General features: G+C 36.2%; 1 protein-coding gene across 7 annotated transcripts in view; it reads right to left on the minus strand.

The window, feature by feature from the left end:
* Positions 1-19,148, minus strand: part of Kansl1l (KAT8 regulatory NSL complex subunit 1 like) — a 126,777-nt gene that overhangs the window by 28,815 nt on the left and 78,814 nt on the right. For all 7 annotated transcript variants that reach the window (XM_074071624.1, XM_074071623.1, XM_074071621.1 and 4 more), the window contains one exon: positions 17,139-17,343. In XM_074071624.1, the coding sequence (XP_073927725.1) occupies positions 17,139-17,343 (205 nt within the window). The remainder of the gene's footprint in view (positions 1-17,138; positions 17,344-19,148) is intronic.

Consider the following 19,148-nt stretch of genomic DNA (forward strand, 5'->3'; position numbering starts at 1 on the left):
CAGAATATACAGGGAGCTCAAAAAGCTAAACTCCCAAAAAAACCAATGACCCAATGCAGAAATGGGTAACTGAACTGAACAGAGCTTTTTCAAAGGAAAAAGTCCAAAAAGCTAAAAAAAAAAAAAAAAAAAAACCCAAAATGCATGAAGAAATGCTCAACATCCCTGGCCATAAAGGAAATGCAGATCAAAACCACATTAAGATTCCACCTGTGTTCATCAAGAACACAACAATGTTGGTGAGGATGTGGGGAAACAGGAACCTCCAAACAGTGCTGGTGGGACTTTAAATTAGTACAACCATTATGGAAAACAGTATGGAGGCTCCTCAAACAAGTAAAAATAGAACTGCCATATGACCCAGCAGCTCTACACTTGTAATGTAAGTCAAGTTACAATAAAGACACATGCACATCCATGTTTACTGCAGCATTATTCATAACAAGCCAAGATGTCTCACTATTGACGAATGGATTAATAAAATGTATTTATAGACAATGGAATTTTATTCAGTCACAATGAAGAATGAAATTTTGTCGTTTATAGGTAAATAGATGGAACTGTAGAACATCATCTTAATTAAGTGAAGTTAGCCAGGTTCAGAAAGCCAAAAGATATATGTTTTCTCTCATATATGGAATATAGACCTAATACAAACACAGCAATATTATGAAAAACAGGTCATGCTAAGGGGTGGTCACAGAAGAGATAGGGACAGTAAAAGAAGGAAGTTAAGCAGGTAAATATGGTTGATGTACTCTCTATATAAGAATGACCATAGAATTTTAAAACCTGTTGAAACCACAATAAAGAGACTAAGGTAAAAACACGAAAAATAGAGATGAAACAATTCGGGTTATAATACATGGAAATGTCACAAGGAATCTCCCTGTGTAGCAATTTTAAACAAACCAAAATGTCTTTTTATTTTCTTTTACAAATTGGAGAACAGGTGGACAGAACAGATCCTGCCTCGGGGGACTGGTATCCATGAGAGGGGAGGAGGTAGGGGAAGAGTGTGGGAGGGTGAATATAGTGCACATACTGTGTACACATATATCAAAATGGAAAATGATACCTATTGAAAGTATTTCAGGAATGGTGGTGAACAAAGGAGAATGGTGTAAGGGTTAACTCAAGTATGATATATTTGATATAGCCTAAGAACTTTTGTGAATGCTACAATGTACCCCTACCCAGCACACACACACACACACACATACACACACACACACACACACACACAAAAGAATGGACATAGAGAAAACACACAGAACTGAAGGCCAAACAAATTTAAATCATGTGATTTATGGCTTGTATAACAAAAAGTAGATATAAAAATTTTTACTCATGGCTAGGTGCAGTAGCTCAAGCCAGTAAACCTAGCTACTTGGTAGGTGGAGATGAAGAGGATCAGGATTTCAGACTACCCTGGAAAAAAGTTCACAAGACCCCACATCTCAACCAATGGCTGGGCGTGGAGTTGGGTGCCTATCATCCCAGCTACATGCATAGCATAAATAGGAGGATCAAGGTTCAGACTAGTCTGGGCATAAAGTGAGACCCTATCTAAAAAATAACTAATGTAAAAAGGGCTGGTAGAGTGGCTTAAGTTGGTAAGAGTTCCCACCTAGTAAGCATGAGGCCCTGAGTTCAAACCTAAGTACTTCCAAAAAATTTATTTCCACTCATCTTCCGCAATGGAATTTATAGAATTATGAATCAGATGACATGAAGCTGAGAGCAAGATTTGGTTTATGTTCTACTGCTTCTTAATCCTTATATAAGTATTCTATTAGCACTTGTCTGGGGCATTTACAAAATGAATTTATATTACCATAACCTATTGTGACTTTTCTTTTTTCTGCTTCAATTCAAAAATTTAGTTGTATCAAATCAATGAGAACTATTCATTTCTGCTTCAAAATTTTTCTTTACATTAGTTCTTCTTACTTCTCTACTATTAGTCCAGCTCTTTATCACCTTACGTCTAGTCTATTCAAATGATCTCTTAATTGGTTTGTTTCTCCAGTTCCTCCCCAACTGCAAAATGCTCTGTTCAAAAGCACCACATTAGTCTTTCAAAAAAACTGTCAACATTTCACTTCTTTATGCCAATGTTCTAATCATTGAGTCACCATCATCCTCATCCTCATTCACATTTGATGAAGGCTTACACACCCAGCATTGGGCTATGTACCTTTCAAATGTGATATTTAATCTTATTTAATTATGTAAAGTAGCCTTATTTGTTTGATTCAGCTAATGTCTTAATTTAGGGTTACTCACATGCTCAAAAGCAAACTTCAATTAGAGGTTTTTATTATTATTAAGACTCCTTAATAATAATAGGCACAAATTCCTCCCATCCCAAATATACATCTCTCTTCTGTAACTCCCTTCTAAAAGTGATGTCTATTTCTCTATCCTCTTGAATCTGGACTGGCCAAGTGACTTGCTTTGTCCTGCTGAATGCAGTGGAAATGATGTTTGAGATCTGGGGCCTAAACTTTAAGAGGTTTTTAATTTCCTTCTTGTTGTCTTGGAGCACTATCCTGAGATACCATGGAAGGAAGACATTTTAGCTTATGCAGTATGAGAGATCACAGGAGGAGAACTGAGTAGTATCAGCCAGTAGCCAGTACCACCTAAGTGAAAGAAGCCAGTGTCTTTTAGTTCAGTTGACTCTCCAGCTGAATGTCCATTTTAATGGATGAGGATGGTAAGGCAGTGAGTAATCTGCACAACACTGCGTATTACCATTAAGAAGTAGAACTGGGGGTCTGGGGACCTGGCTCAGTGGTAGAGTGCTTTCTTAGCATAAGCCAGGCACTGAGTTCCATGCCCAGCACTGTAAGAGGTGCTCAAGTTGCTTTTGCTGAAAAGCACTGACTTTGGGCCCACAAATTAACTAAAAATGGGAGAAGCCTGGCATCCCTGTCTCCATTTTGTGTTTGTTTTTGCTCTAAACCATTGTCTTTATAGTCACTTTACAATCTGAATTCCAGAAAGGACAGAACTAATGACATCTTTATGACAAGAAACCTTAGCCACCTGGAACCACCACCCTCCCAGTGAGAACAATTCACATCCCAAGCTAGAGTAATCCTCACAAACAGGATCCAGATTACTCTCTCCAGGTGAAAACTTCCCAAAACTGGACCAGACCGCCTGCCTGACCAAAACTGTTCTGCCAGTCATGACCATACCTGTTTAACTATGCATACTTTTGTCCCTTGCTCTCAGTTCTCTTGTCTGTTTAAACCTATAACTCATATTTGTAACTCTGAAAATAGCTGAAGATAAGCTGAGTGCTTACTCTGCCTCTTCCCATGGCATGTCCCAAGCCATGTAATAAAAACCTCCTTTTTCTGCCTTCACCATGCCTCTTTATTTGGCATTTAGGGATGGGTGGCCGGATCTGGCATATGGAAGCTCAGGAGTTTAAAACTTGGGCCAAAAGTCCAGTTTCAACACCACAGAAAAAAGGGAAGGAAAGAGAAAAGGAAGGGAAAGAAAGGAAAAAGGAAAAGAAAGGAAAGGGAGGGAGAAGGAATGGAGAGGGGGAAGGAAGGAAGGAAGGAATTTTTAGACTCTATAATTTAGTACTTTCCAGATTACTCCACAATTACATAAAGCATATTTTTGTACAGAAATATTAGGCATGTTATGAATTAATCTAACTCTTAAAATCTCTAGAGGTACAGAACTGTTGCGGTGAGAACCTTCTCAATCAAGATACTTCCTACTGCCTGAGCAGATGCTCCGTAGAAGTAGAAACAGGTGTGGCACACATGAGGCCGAGTTGGCTTCCCTGTTGTAAAATATTGCCACTTAAAATGGCCCTTGAATAACCTCTTTTCTCCTAATTAGACACCTCTGATATCCTGGAATTAAGCTATTTTTTATTTCAGTGCTATTATTTCCTTAGTTTAGATTTTTCTTCTCTCTGTCCTCAATGCAGAAGAAAAGTTTATCTGGGACTCTTGTATTAATTTAATTTTATATTTGTGCCTTATTTCCCCAACAGGAACTTAAATTTATGTGAAACTATTTCATTACTTTTCTTTAAAATTTTTAAATTATTTCCTCAACAAAGTAGCCTGCATTCATATAAGCAAAGTTTAAAAACCTAATCATTTAATAAAGGAAACTAAAACCTTAAAATTGAATTTTTATTATATGCACCCTAATTTATACAACTCATTAATTTATTAAACGACCCATAATTATAATTTGATAATCTATGAAATAAAAATGAGACTGACTACTGAATACCTAGAAACACTACTGTAAATTTGCCACAGGATACATAAAATAACATAAGTGAATAAAAATTAAAATAAACAGTCCTGCCTATTTTGTAAATGATATAAGATTCATCTTAATTCCAAACTACTTCAATTTTAAATATGTTAGGTCTACTATAACAATTTTCATAAACATGTATGAAATGGATTGTGGATTACATGCTAAAATTTATGATCAATGAAAAAATTTTCCTGCTCAAAATTCACCCAGCATTCAATAGTTCTAATGTCCCTATTTCATATTTTATTCACTACTTATGCAAGACTAGATTTTCAAAATGCAAATAGCATGCCACTCTTCAGAGTAATATCATTGGTAAACAGTTTACCAAGATTAAAAGGTCACCTAATGACAGAACAGGTTAATTACATTTGCATAGAAGAAACAAGGAGAGGAAAAGAAAAAAATAGAGAACTTGAAGAAAACCACAGGCAAGCAGAAAGCTTACATAAGAACACAAAGGAGATGAAAAAGGCAAGTGAGGCTCCTGTAAGTAAAGTTCCATTTATTTAAAAATTCCAACAAGGTTATATTTTTCATTATTGCAGTAATTTATGATTTGTGCTCAGGGCTACAGGTATTAATACAGAAGGAGTAATAATTACTATCATCACCCTGCAATATGGAGGAAAGTGATGGGAACATGACCAAATAAAACTCTAGTCTTTCCCCCATCCCCTCGCCTATTCCCAACGAACCACCTCTATTTTTATTAATTTCATATGAATGACCACTCAATTGCCTGAATAAATTTCTTGACTTGTTTTTGCTCATTTAGGTTTATTTATTAAAATAATATAATACAATAAATCAATACCCTAATTTTAAAATTTGTTAGCACATATTAATTATACAAATAATCAATACCCTAATTTAAATAGAATTGTTACAATTAGCATCCTATATAAGCTATTTGTATGCCCAATCACCCACAACCTGTTTCTATTGAAAGCTAAATTGGGAATTCTTATCCTTGGATGCCAAAAGCCTCTCTTCTCCTTTCCCAGTGGGAAACTGCCTTTGCCAGGAGTTAGGGTGGCTTCTAAAACTGAGAGGCCAACAGTGTATGTAGGATTGAGGTCACACAGTAACTGGGAATAAAGTGTATGAAAAAAATTCTGAAGAAGTATATTATGGTCAGATGAGCATTCTTCTTTAATTTTTAATTGCAAGTCAAATTTTACTTTAAAGAATTCTATTAGCCACATGTATATTTTAAGAGTTATACTAGAGTATTATTCTAGAGAATATTTTCACATTTTATCTATGCCCGCCAATACATTTACCTAGATCTAAAGGTATGTCTATACTCTAGGTATATCAGGCAATATTATAAAGCATAAAAATAACATGGTTCTCCAACAATAAACTCAAGTGTCTCAGGAAGGAATATGTAGACAGCAAAAGATGCAATCCAGCTAGAAGAATAAGAGCCCAAAATTTCTAAATAGTCTTGGAAACTCTATGGATTTTTAACAATTGTTGACATGGACTGAGAATTCATATGAAGAAACAGTCTGAAACAACGTATAAAAGATTCAAATCAGGTATTTTACTCAAGCTGTGAAAGAATTAGTGCCAAGACAGCATTAACACTACCAAATTTGTATTTACATTCACTTAAATAGTATTAAATGTGTGCATCTTTTTATTCTATTTTGCTTTGGTTTTCTCAAATAAAACAGGGCATGGATACTGCACATGAAATATATGTAAAGCACTGAAAAGTCAAAGTATTACCTGGAACATGATGATTACTTAATAAATATCAGCAATTATCATTATTTGACATTCTCATTAGAGGTTAGTATTGCAAAAAAGAGCAAAATCAAGTAAAATGCATAAAAAATTTCTGTTTTTTACTAATTATATTTAGCAGAAGGATCACAGCCTCTAAAGTAATGATTCTAAATAATTACTCCAATCCTTATACCTCTACTTTTTCTTCTTATTGGTGTAGCAGAACAATTACTGTAATAGTTGTCTACAAAATGTGGAGGATAGAAAGTACATAATAAGTTTATAGGTTTCTGAGCAGAACATTCAATGTCCCAAATGGTTTCATTTAATAGTATGGTTTCATTTAATATAATGAAATTATAATAAAGTATGGAAGGAGTAGGATGATCCTTGAAAGGAACTATTTTGTGTTCAACCACAATTTACAGTAAATAGAACTAAGACTTTCTGTGTGCAGAAACAAAACTGTTTACTATTTCTAGCTACTGCAAACAGCAAAAGATTCTTGCAGTTAAAAAAGTGACAACAGTGTAAGATCAAATCCAAAGAACTGCCAAAAAAACTGTAGATTCAGTGTCAAGATCTTAAGGAAAAGATTTTAAGAGCCTTTGTTGAAACCTCAGAAAAGTTTTAAGGCATCTTCACAGCTCCTAGGATCTAGACAAGAGGGCTTCTAAGAATCTTAAAAGTATATCTCACTGGTCTCTGCTAAACAAATGGGCTCTCACATATTTTAAAAGCTCTATTCCATAGCACCTCACACAAAGCCCAAGACAGGAAGGACCTGTCTTAAAGAAATTTGTTGGTATGACTTTTGTTCAATAGTTTATTTTCATGTGACACATATGAAGCCCATGAAGTTTTAAGAATGTGAGTTTAGACTATGGCAAAGAGTTCAAAATGAAAAAGTCTCTTCTAAAGATAGGAAGCAGGTTGAGAAAACACATATGCAAACAAGGGCTTTTCATGACAGAGGAAAGGTGACTCAGAGAATATAATCAAGAGCCCAGAAAGCAGAGCCAATAGCTACAAAAAAATACTCTCAGGGTACAGACCTTCATCAACAAACCTGAAGCATGTACCTAATTGTATTTCAAGACTGCTCTAAGCTTCCCATTTCTTTGAATCTGAGCAGTGTCTACACTGCTTATCCCTGTCTCATTACGGTATGTTGAGTATGTGTAAAGCATACTCAACTTTAGTTCACAGAAGTTTTTCTACCCAGAAGAGCTATACTTGAAAAGCTGTACCCAATAGCCACACCTGAGATGCCACACCTAAAACGTTTTAGTTCAGGTACCTACCTGCACATGATTTTAAATAATGAAATCTGAGACCTCACACCTGAGCCTAATGCCATAATGAGATGCTAGGGGTCTTTGGGGAAAAGAGTAAGGTGGTTTTAACAAATGAGAGATGTCAATAATTGGTAACTAAAGGATAGACTCTAGTACTTAATTCCCAATGAACCACATCTCCCAGTATTTTGCCCCTTGTACAGTTCCTCCCATATCAAATCTGACATTGACTCACTTTAACCAACAAATCTAGTAGAAAAGACTTGTGCTACTTCTAGGACTAAGTTTTAAGAAGAACCAGCAGCTTCTACCTTTGCATTTTTGGGAAGCCTGGGCAATAATGTAAGAAGTCTGACTTTCTGCTAAAGAAACCATGTGAAGAGACCACATGGAAAGGCCCTGTCTGTATGGAAAGGGAAAAGAAGCCCAGCCACTAGTACATTCAAGCCTCCAGATGACTTAGCCTCTGTCAATATCTTATCACAACTCTATGAGAAACCTTATGCAAGACTGGAAGAATAACTACACAGGTAATTTGTGGAATGACAAAAGCTAACAGAAAATGGTTTTAAATCTCTAAGTTTTGTATTAGCTTGTTATTCAGTAATACATAATTAAAATAAGAATGGGTGACTGAATGTGTGAAACACATACCCATATCCATGGTAAAGATTCACAGCCTGATGAATTTTCACCTATAGTATATACCTCATAACCACCACCATGATCAAGACATGAAGCATGACAACAAACTAGAAATAATCTAAAAAGGACAGCAATGCCCTTTCCTGGTTAATGCCTGCCCTCTCCTACCTGGCACTAGAGTAGCTACAGTTCAGATTTCTATTACCGCTAAAAAGTTTTGTCTGTGCCTATCAGACTATATACTTTATTCATTCACTCAATATATCACCTGGGAGATATCTTTGTTGTCTTATCAGTAATTTATACTTGTCATTACTATATGAACATACCACAATTCAGATGGGCATCCAGATTGCCTTCTGTTTGGGGCCTGAATGAATAAAGCTGCTATGAGCACTGTAATGATTTTACGTATGTACATACGTATGTATGTGTTGGTGGTACTGGAGCTTGACCTCAGGGCCTCACACTTGCTAGGCAGGCCCGCTAGCAATGTTATTTTTATGTGGAAGTTGACTAAGCTAAAAGATACTCAGATAGCTGGTAAAATATTTCTTGATGTGTACAGGAGAATGTTTTCAGAAGAGATTTGCATCTAAATCAGTAGACTGAAGAAAGAAAAGCCACCCTCATCATTACATTGCCTCATCAATGTAATCAGGTATCATTATATTATGAGGCAGAAAACAGAACAAAAAAGGCAGAGAATGGGCAAATTCTCTCTTTTTTCAGTTGGGACATTCCTCTTTTCTTGCCCTGGGACTTCAGTGGTCCTTGTTGCCTGGCTTTGGATTATAGGACTTCAACCAGTGTTCCCTCTCCTTCTGGCAACTTTTTAATCTAACAGTTCCATATGCACTTACCTCTTTTCCCTTACATTTTATCATAAGCAGCCAGGAGAAACCAGATCACAAATCCTAAACTTTGTTTGGAAATTCCCTCAGGAAAATATCCACAGTTCACTACTTAAAAATTATATTTTTCCACCTTATAGTAGAATGTAATTCTGCCAGTTTTTCTATCACCTTTCCTCCAATTCTCAGTAACAAGTTCATTTCCTTCTGAAATCTCACCAAAGGCAACTTTAACATTAATGTTTCTAGTAACATTCTGTTAATTATGATGCAAGTATTCTCTAAGATGACAACAGTTTTGTCTTCCATCCTCTTCATTTGCTTCTGAGCTCTCACAAGAATCTAAGCTTTTTCTTATTATGCACCTTAAAATTCTTTTTTTTTAAATTATTTTATCATATAATAGTTGCACGGGGTAGGGATACACTGTGATATTTACAACTGTGTTTGCAATATATCTTAGATAGAATTACCCCTTCCATCATTCTCCTTTTTCCCCCATCCCCCTTCTTAGAATAATTTCAAAAGGTTTCATTCTTCTATTTTCATATAAGGATACAAAATACTTACACAGTATTCACCATCATTCCATTTCCTTGTGCCCATCTTCCACTGGTATTCACCCCCAGAAAAGACCTATTTTTCCTTCCTGCCCTTCATTTCTTTTTTTCAAGTATACACTGATAGTCTGAGGGGGTTTCACCTTGGTACTTCAGTTCTATATATATCTGCTCCTTAAAATCCTTTGCTTTTCTACCCAATTGCAAAGCTGCTTCCACAACTTCAGGTATTTGTTACAGAGGCACCCTATTTCCTGGTGCCAAACTCTGTATTAGTTTCTTAGGGCTGCCATAAAAATATTACCTTAAATTGAGGGGCCTAAAGCAACAAAAATTTATTCTCACAAGTTCTGGAGGTCAGTTATCTGAAACTGAAGTGTTGGCAGGACCATACTCCCTCTGAGGGTTCTAGTGGAGAATCCTTCCTTGCTTCTTTCAACTTCTGAGGCTCCTAGTGCTCCTTGATTTCTTGTAGCATAACTCCAATCTCTTTCTTTGATTTCACAGAGCCTTCTCTGTGTCTTTGTGTCTCAAACCTCCCTTTTCTCTTACAAAAACAAAAATCACTGGATTTAAGGCTCATCTTAAATCCAAAGTTATCTTCTCTGAAGTTCCTTAATTAGAAATACAAAGACCATTTTGCAAATTAACTCACTATAACATTTAGCTAGGTATGTATGCGGTAACAAAGTACCACAACTGAGTGGCTCAAATGAAAGAAATCTACTGTTTCATAGTTCCGAGGCTAGAAATATCATCAACATGTCACAGGGTTGGTTTCCTTTGAAGGACTGAGAGGAAAATCTGTTTCATGCCTCTCCCCTAATTTCTGGTATTTACTGGCAACCTTTGGTATAATTTAGTTTGTAGAACCATCACTTTGAAGTCAGTTTTCATCTTCATATGGTGTTTACCTTGTATACATTTATTTGTGTCCATATTTACCCTTTTCATAAAAACATCCAGTCATAATGGATTAGAACCCATCCTTATCATCTCATCTAACTACCTCTGCAACAAATCTGTTTCCAAAGTAGATCACATTCTGAGGTACTGGGGATTAGGATTTACTTCAGTGTAAGAGTTCTTGGGGGACAAAATTCAATCAATAAGTCACAATCCTAGATAACAGGAGTTAGAGCACGAACATTGTTTTGGAAAAAACAAATCTATGCAGTATAGAAGTTGTTTTGGTCTTTCAATATTTTAAATGCTTCATTCCCTTTCTGCTTATTAGTTTCTGATAAAAAAAATTTATAATTTTATCCTTATTCTTATATAGGTAAGATGTTTTTGTCTGGCTGTCTTTGTTTTTTCAGTTTCGCTATGTTATTCCTATATAGATTTTTTGGCATTTATCCTGATTGATATTCTCCTACTTGAGTTTCCTAGATATGTGATTGATGCTTATTAGTGATTTTGGGAAATTCTCACCCATTTTTCCTTCAAATATTTCTTCTTCTACATTCTCTCTCTCCTTTTGCTATTCCATTAGTTATTTGATACACCATCTGAAATTACCAATATTCTTGGATATTCTATTCAGGTTTTTCATTCCTTTTTCTCTTTGCATTTCAGTTTGTAATGTTTCTAGTGTCCTTTCCAAGTGTGCTCATCTTTACCTGACCCTGTCCAGACTGGTGTTAAGCCCACCAAAGGCATGCTTGATTTAAGTAACAGGGTTTTTAATTTGTAGGTAGATGCTCTTCCACTGAAATAAATTTCCAACCCAATAAAATATTTTTGTCTAGCCCAACATCCATAGTTCAATTTTCTCCATTGTCACAGAATTTTATTCCTCCAAAAGAATTATGGTTTGGATCATTCACTTATCTTCATCATACATCTTTTTAGTCTTTCAATCTTGAATAATTCTTTAGTCTAACCTCATGACATTGACAATTTTTAAAGAATTCTAGCAAGGTTTTATTTTAACTTTTATTAGTGTATAATAATTGTACATTGTACTTTGAATTAACCCCCTCAATTGCTCTTTCTTTTCTCCCTCCCCATCCCCCCTTTTTCAACAGTTTTTAGTGGGTTTCATTATACCATCTTCATACATAGACATAATGTACTTTGATATTAATCACCCTCCCTCATCCTCTTTCCCTTTCCCACTCCTAGTCATCTCCCCCAACAGTCCCCATATTTATTTTCATTGTATACATATATATATAGTATATATACACACATAGTTTATATATATATATATATATATATATATATATATATATATACTCTAGATTATGCATATGAGAGAAAACATGCAGTATTTCTCATGCAATATTTCTTTTTGTGAACTTGGCAAGATGATATCTAGTTCCATCCATTTTCCTGCAAATAACATAACTACATTCTTTATAGATAAATAATACTCCATTGTGTATGTATAGTACATTTTCTTTATCCATTCATATGTTGATGGGCACCTAGGTTGATTCCATAGCTTGGCTATTGTGAGTAATGCTGCTATTAACATAGGTATGCAGGTATCTCTGTTCTATGTTGACTTACTTTCCTCTGGATACATGCCCAAGAGTGGTATCACTGGATCATATACTAGCTCTGTTTTTAGTCTTTTGAGGAACCTCCACACTGATTTTTACAGTGGCAACACTGATATACATCCCCACCAACAAATGGCAACATTTGTTGTTGTTTGTGTTCTTGATGATAGCCATTCTGACTGGACTGAGATGAAATTCCAATATTGTTTTGATTTGCATTTCCTTTATGGCTTCAGCCAGTTGTTTTTTAATAGCATATTTCTCATTTTGTGTTTGTTTGATATTTCCTCACAATTAAATTAAAATTATTTATTCCTGTAGGACACTGTATTTATCTTATAGGCAACTGTAGTTTTGATAACTCAGGCACAGTATTGTCTGGTTCTCTATAAGTTACTATGAGCCCCCTGGCAACTAGCGGGGAGAGGGCACCATAAGACCACAAAAGATCTGGGGGTGTGGCTCAAGTGGTAGACCAAAAGCACTAGGTTCAAACCTGAGTTCAAACCACAGAACCAACAAACAGACAAAAAAATAAATAAATAAACAAGACCACACACTATCCTGCTCTACATCAAAACTCTTTCTCAAGCTTGACCCCAAGCTTAATACTCACTGATGATTCTTGCCCACTCAGTCTTTACTATGATAATTGCAAAATGATTCTCTAGTTTTACACTCACTCTACTTTTTTTTTTTTTTTTCAGTACTAGGGTTTTGAACTTAGGACCTCACCCTGGCAAGGCAAGCACTCTACCACTTGAACCATGGCCTTCAGTCCTTTTTGCTTTTGTTATTTTATCAGCTAGGGTCTCATGCTTTTGACCAGGCCAGCTTCAGACTGCAATTCTCCTACCTCTGCCTCCTATGTAGTTGGGATTGTAGGTGTGGGCCACCATTCCCAGCTTGTTCTTTGAGATAGAATCTCACTAACTTTTTGCCCCTGCTGTCTTCAAACCACAATCTTCCTACTTCCACCTCAAAGTAGCTGGGACTGCAGGAATGAGCCATCATACCTAGCCCTAACTCCACATTTATGAACAAGCATCCTACTCTTTGGAAAAGTCCTCCCTTTCATCTATCTGCCTATCTATCTGTGTGTCTGTTTGCTGTTTATCTATCTACCTACCAGTCTTTTCTAATAGCATCATAGCTTCCTATTTTTTTCAGTGGCTCAATAGTGTCCTTATTTTTTTTTGATGCTAAAATAGTCTCAGATTTGGCCAGGAACAGCCTCTTTAAGCAAGCTCCTATATTCTTTCAATATGCCTCCTTCATTAAAAAAACACTTCCCTGCTTTTGCGGTAACAGTAAGATGTTCTTTACTTATACCTTTCCTGCCCCACCCAGGAGACCAGTGATTTCCTCAAAGTTCTCTGGTTCCTTCTAGTGACAAATGATATTAGAAAAAAAGATATGAGTGAAAGGTGGACTCATTGCTATCAGGGTAAATCTAAGTCTAGACCTGTGTTGTCCTCTTTGATGGCCATTATCCATATGTAGTTACCTAAATTTAAGTGAATAAAAATAAATGAAAAATTCAGTTCCTAAACTGAATGAACCACATTGCATGTGCTCAAAAGCTACATTTGTCTAGCAGCTACCATACCAGACAGAACAGATTCATATGAATATAGAACATTTGAATCATTACAGAAAGTTCTACTTGACATCAGTATTCTAGCTCCTTAGGGTAGGCAAGTCTATGAGACACACACAGCAAGCCTTTCTTCAGTGCTTTTAAATATCTTCCTATGGTTCAAAACATAAATTTTATAATACATCAACTATATATTGAGCACATATAATTAAACAGATGATATTTCAGGCCCTGTAGATTCAGAAATAGAGTGTTTACTCTCTTAGAAACTTACTATTTAAATAGAAGTCAGAAAATAGATTAACTGTAACAGAATGGTATGATACATTTCAACATACTGACGTTAAAACAAGGTACTATAACAACATATATCCCATACTAGTAATGTCAACAAAGTTTCTTGAGAGAAATGACATTTAAATTTTATTTAATTTTATTTAAATTTTAATTATTTATGAAAGTAAATAATTACTAGCCTGGCAATTTGGAGGAAAAATTAGAGGCAGAAGCATTTAATATTGTCCATCACTTTTTTTATTTCTCTACCAATTATTCATTTGGGACTTTTCTTCCTCTCACCTGTACCCTTTCAAAACTCTGCTGATCTTTCAAATCTCAGATTGTTAAAATACATTTTTTAATACCTTTAACCAGGAAAAACTCCAAATACATTTATGTCTGCTGATTTCTGGCATGGGAATATTAGATTTATTTTTGTTATTAATGCAATAGGTAAGAACACAAACTTTGGAGCCAGACATTGCTTGCTAGCTATATGACCTTGGGCAAGTTATTTAACCTGCCTCAAAGATCCTCAGCTTCTGGATCTGAAGGTGGGATTAATACTACCTGATAGTTGTCTATTTTCTGATTAAATAAAATAATGTATAGAAATGCTTAGCACAGTGATTTGAATATGACAAGCTATGTAGTCTACTAGTAGTAAAACTCTTACAACTTGCTTCTTCCTTTTTTTCCTTAAAGTTGTAAAATTTCCTAGGCTAGTATTTTACATAATCATCCCACATTACTTTATTTTAATAATAGCTGAGAAACCACCTAAATTATTTAAGCAGATTTCATCTAGTCAGAATACTATGGCATATTTCTATGTAAAGTATTTTAGATAGACAATGGTATTTATGACTAGGAAATCACAAATTACATTTCAACTATCTATTGCTTATAACAACTTAAAAAACTATAAATAAAGATAATTTCCTCCTAAGTTCACTTAGCTAAAAATTGGGGGGCAAGGATGGTACTGGGGGTTGAACTCAGGGCTTTGTGCTTTGCTACACAGATGCTCCACCACTGGAGCCACATCTCTAGCTCTTTTTGTTCTTATTTTTTTGAAGATCAGGTCTTCCTCTTTGCCCAGGCTGACCTGAATCAATACCCTCCAATTTTATGCTTCTCACCATCACTGTAATGACAGGTGCCCACCCCCACCCCCACCAACATTTTTTCCATTGAGAAGGAGTTTCATGAACTTTTTTTGTCCACGCTGGCTTGGAACCATGATGTTCACCATCTCAACCACCCTTGTGTCACTTGGGATGACAGGTATACACCACTGTGCCCAGCTATTGGTTGAGATAGGATCTCACTAACTTTTTGCCCAAGATACCCTTGAACCATGATACTCCCAATTGCTAAGTAGCTAGGATTATAGATGTGAACCACCAGGCACCCACCTTTAGGTAACAGTTTCTTAAGTTAGGAAATAAAACAAGTATCTAAAGAATATTTTCAAGATGGGAATATTTTACTAATATCAGAACTACCTAACTGGTAAAAATCATCTTTAAAAAAATTTGTATTTACAATGGGATTTTTATAAAACAAAACTTAAAATTAATTTTTATACAAATATATTTAAGATAGTTAATGTAGTAATAAAAAGAAACAAGTAATATTAACTAATAGCGTCAAGGATAATTTCTTTTCTTTGATGTATTATTAAAAATCCACTGCAAGTGGGAAGCCCTGGGTTCAAATCCCAGTCCCAACAAAAATAGAAAAATCTATTGCCCAGCACATGTGAGGCCCTAGGATCAATGCCCAAGATCAAAGAAAGAGTGACAGAAGAAAGAAGGAAAGAAAATATAGAACAAGAAAAGAAAGAAAAGAAATCTAAAGCACTGGGGGGTGGGGGAGAACCAGGTACCAGTAGCTCAAACCTGTAATTCTAGCTATTTGGGAGGCTGAGATGAGGAGGATCACAGTTGGAGGTCAGCATAACAAATAGTTCCTGAGACTTCATCTCCCTAACAACCAGAGCAAAATACACGGAAGGCGTGGCTCAAGCAGTAGAACTTCTGCTTTGCAAGCACAAAGCCCTGAGTTCAAACTCTAATCCCACTTAAAAACAAAAAGTGGGAGAACATATTATACAGCAAGAACTAGAGATGTTATTTTGTCTTTCATTGTAGCACATTTAAATGGTGCACTGAAAGAAGTATAGTGATCTTTTTTTTTAACAAATAAGCATATGATTTCCAAAATGAATGCTTTTGATGAAGTATATTTTTCTTATATAAAGTATAAGCATAAGCATCTGAAATTGCAATACTTATGTTCCAGAAGAAGGAAAAGGACCACTCACCACAATTAACAAATACCACTCCTAAAATTAAGAGCTATATCTCTTTTTCAAAAATAACTCATAGCTGTGAAGACTTTCTTGACCTCTGCAAATATTCATAAGACAAATATGTAGTACATTTTTGTTTTCCTTATTACCCTCGCCAGTATACTTTAAAAATCACTGACATTTAATTTTCTTTCAAATTAGTTTAAACAAAATAGCAAAGCAAAATTCTTTTTAAACCAGGGGATAAGGGGCCTGGAGTGGTGATTTACACCTGTAATTCCAGATTTTTGAGTAATAGAGATGGGAGGACAGCCTAGGCAAAAAACAAAAACAAAAACACCAAAAAACTAGCAGGACCCTATTTCAAAGAATAAGCCATGGAGACTGGTGGAGTGGCTCAAGTGTTAGAGAAGCTGCCTAGCACCAGAGTTCAAACTCCAGTACAGCCAAAACAAAAACAAACAAACAAAAACCAACAAACCAGGTGTAGAACTGCCTGTCTTGAACCCCAATTACATGGGATGCAGAGGTAGGAGCAAGGAACTTCAAGGCCAGTCTCAGGCAAAATCACAAGACCCTAGCTGAAAAATAAGTAAAAGCAAAAAAGACTGTGGGGCATGGCTCAAGTCGTTCAGCACTTTCCTAGCAGCAAGAACCAGAATTCAAACCCTAGTACTGCCAAAAAATAAGTAAATAAATAAATAAATAAAGTGGCACTGGGGTATATAGCTCAGTGGCAGCGTACATGCTAACCTTGCAAAAGGTCTGGGTTAAATTATCAGCATCAATAAAACCAACAAATTAAAAAAAATAACTGGGGATGTGAGAAATTTTAAAGTATGTTGCTATGTTTTAAAAATTATCAAACCTCACTTACATATTGTCAACATTATATCACTTATAATCTGCATTTTTAAGCTTTCCATACGTTAACTGTGCTAAATAATTGTACAATCCACATACAGTTATACCAGAAATATAATGACAATGATCTTTGCTCTTGTTTTCAGAAAAGTTCCCTTACCTGAGTAGTCCAATAAAAAGGGGTGCTCAATCTGTAGAGTTTTCGTTTGTGGAAATTCTGAAGTGGCCTTGTTCGAGCTGCTGTACTCATGATTGTCAAGGATGGAGATTTCAATCTTGTCCTGTCTTTTCTCCTTTTCTTATTGTGCTTCTGATTAAGTAACCAGCTACTGGAGGGAGAGAGCTCTTCTAAATTCTCCGAAGCACTGAAATGCCATAACATAATTGGGAGTAGGAAGGGGTGGGAGGGAAAATAAAACAAAACAAATGAAAGAGACAAAGAAAATGAGATATAAATTGTGTAGGTTCATTATGATAAGAGTATTAATTTTGGCCAATTTTGTGGTAACAACTGGTGAAACAACTGATATTAATGGAGAATCACAAACTCAAATATAAATAATCTCTACTTTAACTCTGAACTACAAAACAAATATCCCAAAAGTTAGAAAATGCTGACAAGTTTTCTAATGTTGTTCCTTATAAAACAATAATTCACACACATTACCGTTTTAATTTTTTACATCAGATTTTTTTTTTGCATATGGGTGAATTTACAGAGGATTAAGTTGGGCTTAAACAGAGAGACCCCAAAATGATAGTGGGACACTTCAATACCCCACAATCCCCAATAAATAGGTCATCCAAACAAAAAAATCAACAGAGAAACCTCACATTAAAAGACACTATAGGCCAATTGAATTTAACAGGCATCTACAAAGTATTCAATCCAGCAGCTACACAATATGCATTCTCTTCGGCAGCCCGTGAAACTTTCTCCAAAGTAGATATTTTAGGGCACAAAGCAATCTTAGCAAATTTAACAAACTTGAAATAACTCTCTGTATCTATCAGATTGCAATGGAATAAAACTGTAACTCAACAGCAAAAGAAATTATAGAAACTATTCAAACACATGAAGACTGAACAACACATTACTGAATGACCAGTGGGTTACTGAATAGACAATGGGGAAAATCAAAAGTTCCTGGAATTCAATAAAAATGAAAATGCAACCTACCAGTACCTATGGGATACATAAAGAGAGCACTAAGGAGAAAGCTTATAGCTTTGAATACCTACATCAAAAAACACAGACTCTCAAATAAGTAGCCTAATGATGTACCACAAGATCCTAAAAAAACAAGAACAAGCCATACCCAAAAGTAGCATATGGAAAGAAATATTAAAAATTAGAGCAGAAATTAATAAAAAAGAGACAAAAAGTTATACAAATAATCAATGAAACAGGGATTCCAAGATGGCAGCTAGAGGGAGGAAGCAGAAAGCGTGCCTCCTACCGTGAAATCTTGGAGAAACTCTGGAGACACACTTTGCAGGCAAGGCCACCAAGAAGAGGCAAAACTTTGACCCCTCCACACCTCCAGCCTGCGCAGAGAATCTCCATTTCACGTTAAATGCAGAAACCAGGAGGGCCCCCAGGCTGCCAGTGGCCCGCACCCAGATGGCTTGGGAAGATGCAGACAAGGTGAGCTACGTGGTATGTGGTACTTCCATAGACAACCCTGGGCCAGATCAGCATACCCCCTGGACAGACGACCCACACCCAGGGAAAAAACAGAAACTGACTAATAAGCAATAAGAATAATAAAGACACAGAGCAAAGAGGGTGGGGCACCCTGAGTGCTGAAGATTGGGGGAAGGGAATCCTTCCCTGGACTGTAAATAAACAAGCCGGGCAGGCCGGAGAGGCTCTGGTGGGCGTGGGGGTGCACGCCCAGCAACCAGGAGCAGGAAAGCTTGTGAAGGTGGCGGAGGGAGGAAAACCCCACAGGAGAGGAGGGAAGACCCACTTCCCATGTGAGCTGTAAACAAATATGCTGGCTGGCAGGAGCAGCAGCACCGCCCAGTAAGCAGGAGCAGGAAAGCTTGTAAAAGCAGCAGTGGGAGGAAAACTCCACAGGAGAAGGGGAAGACCCACTTCCCATGTGAACTGTAAATAAACACACAGGACTGAGAAAGCAAGTGCAGTGTCACCTCCCTCAGTGTG

The sequence above is a fragment of the Castor canadensis genome, chromosome 4 (genome assembly GCF_047511655.1).
Source record: "Castor canadensis chromosome 4, mCasCan1.hap1v2, whole genome shotgun sequence".
In the NCBI taxonomy this organism is placed as follows: Eukaryota; Metazoa; Chordata; class Mammalia; order Rodentia; family Castoridae; genus Castor; species Castor canadensis.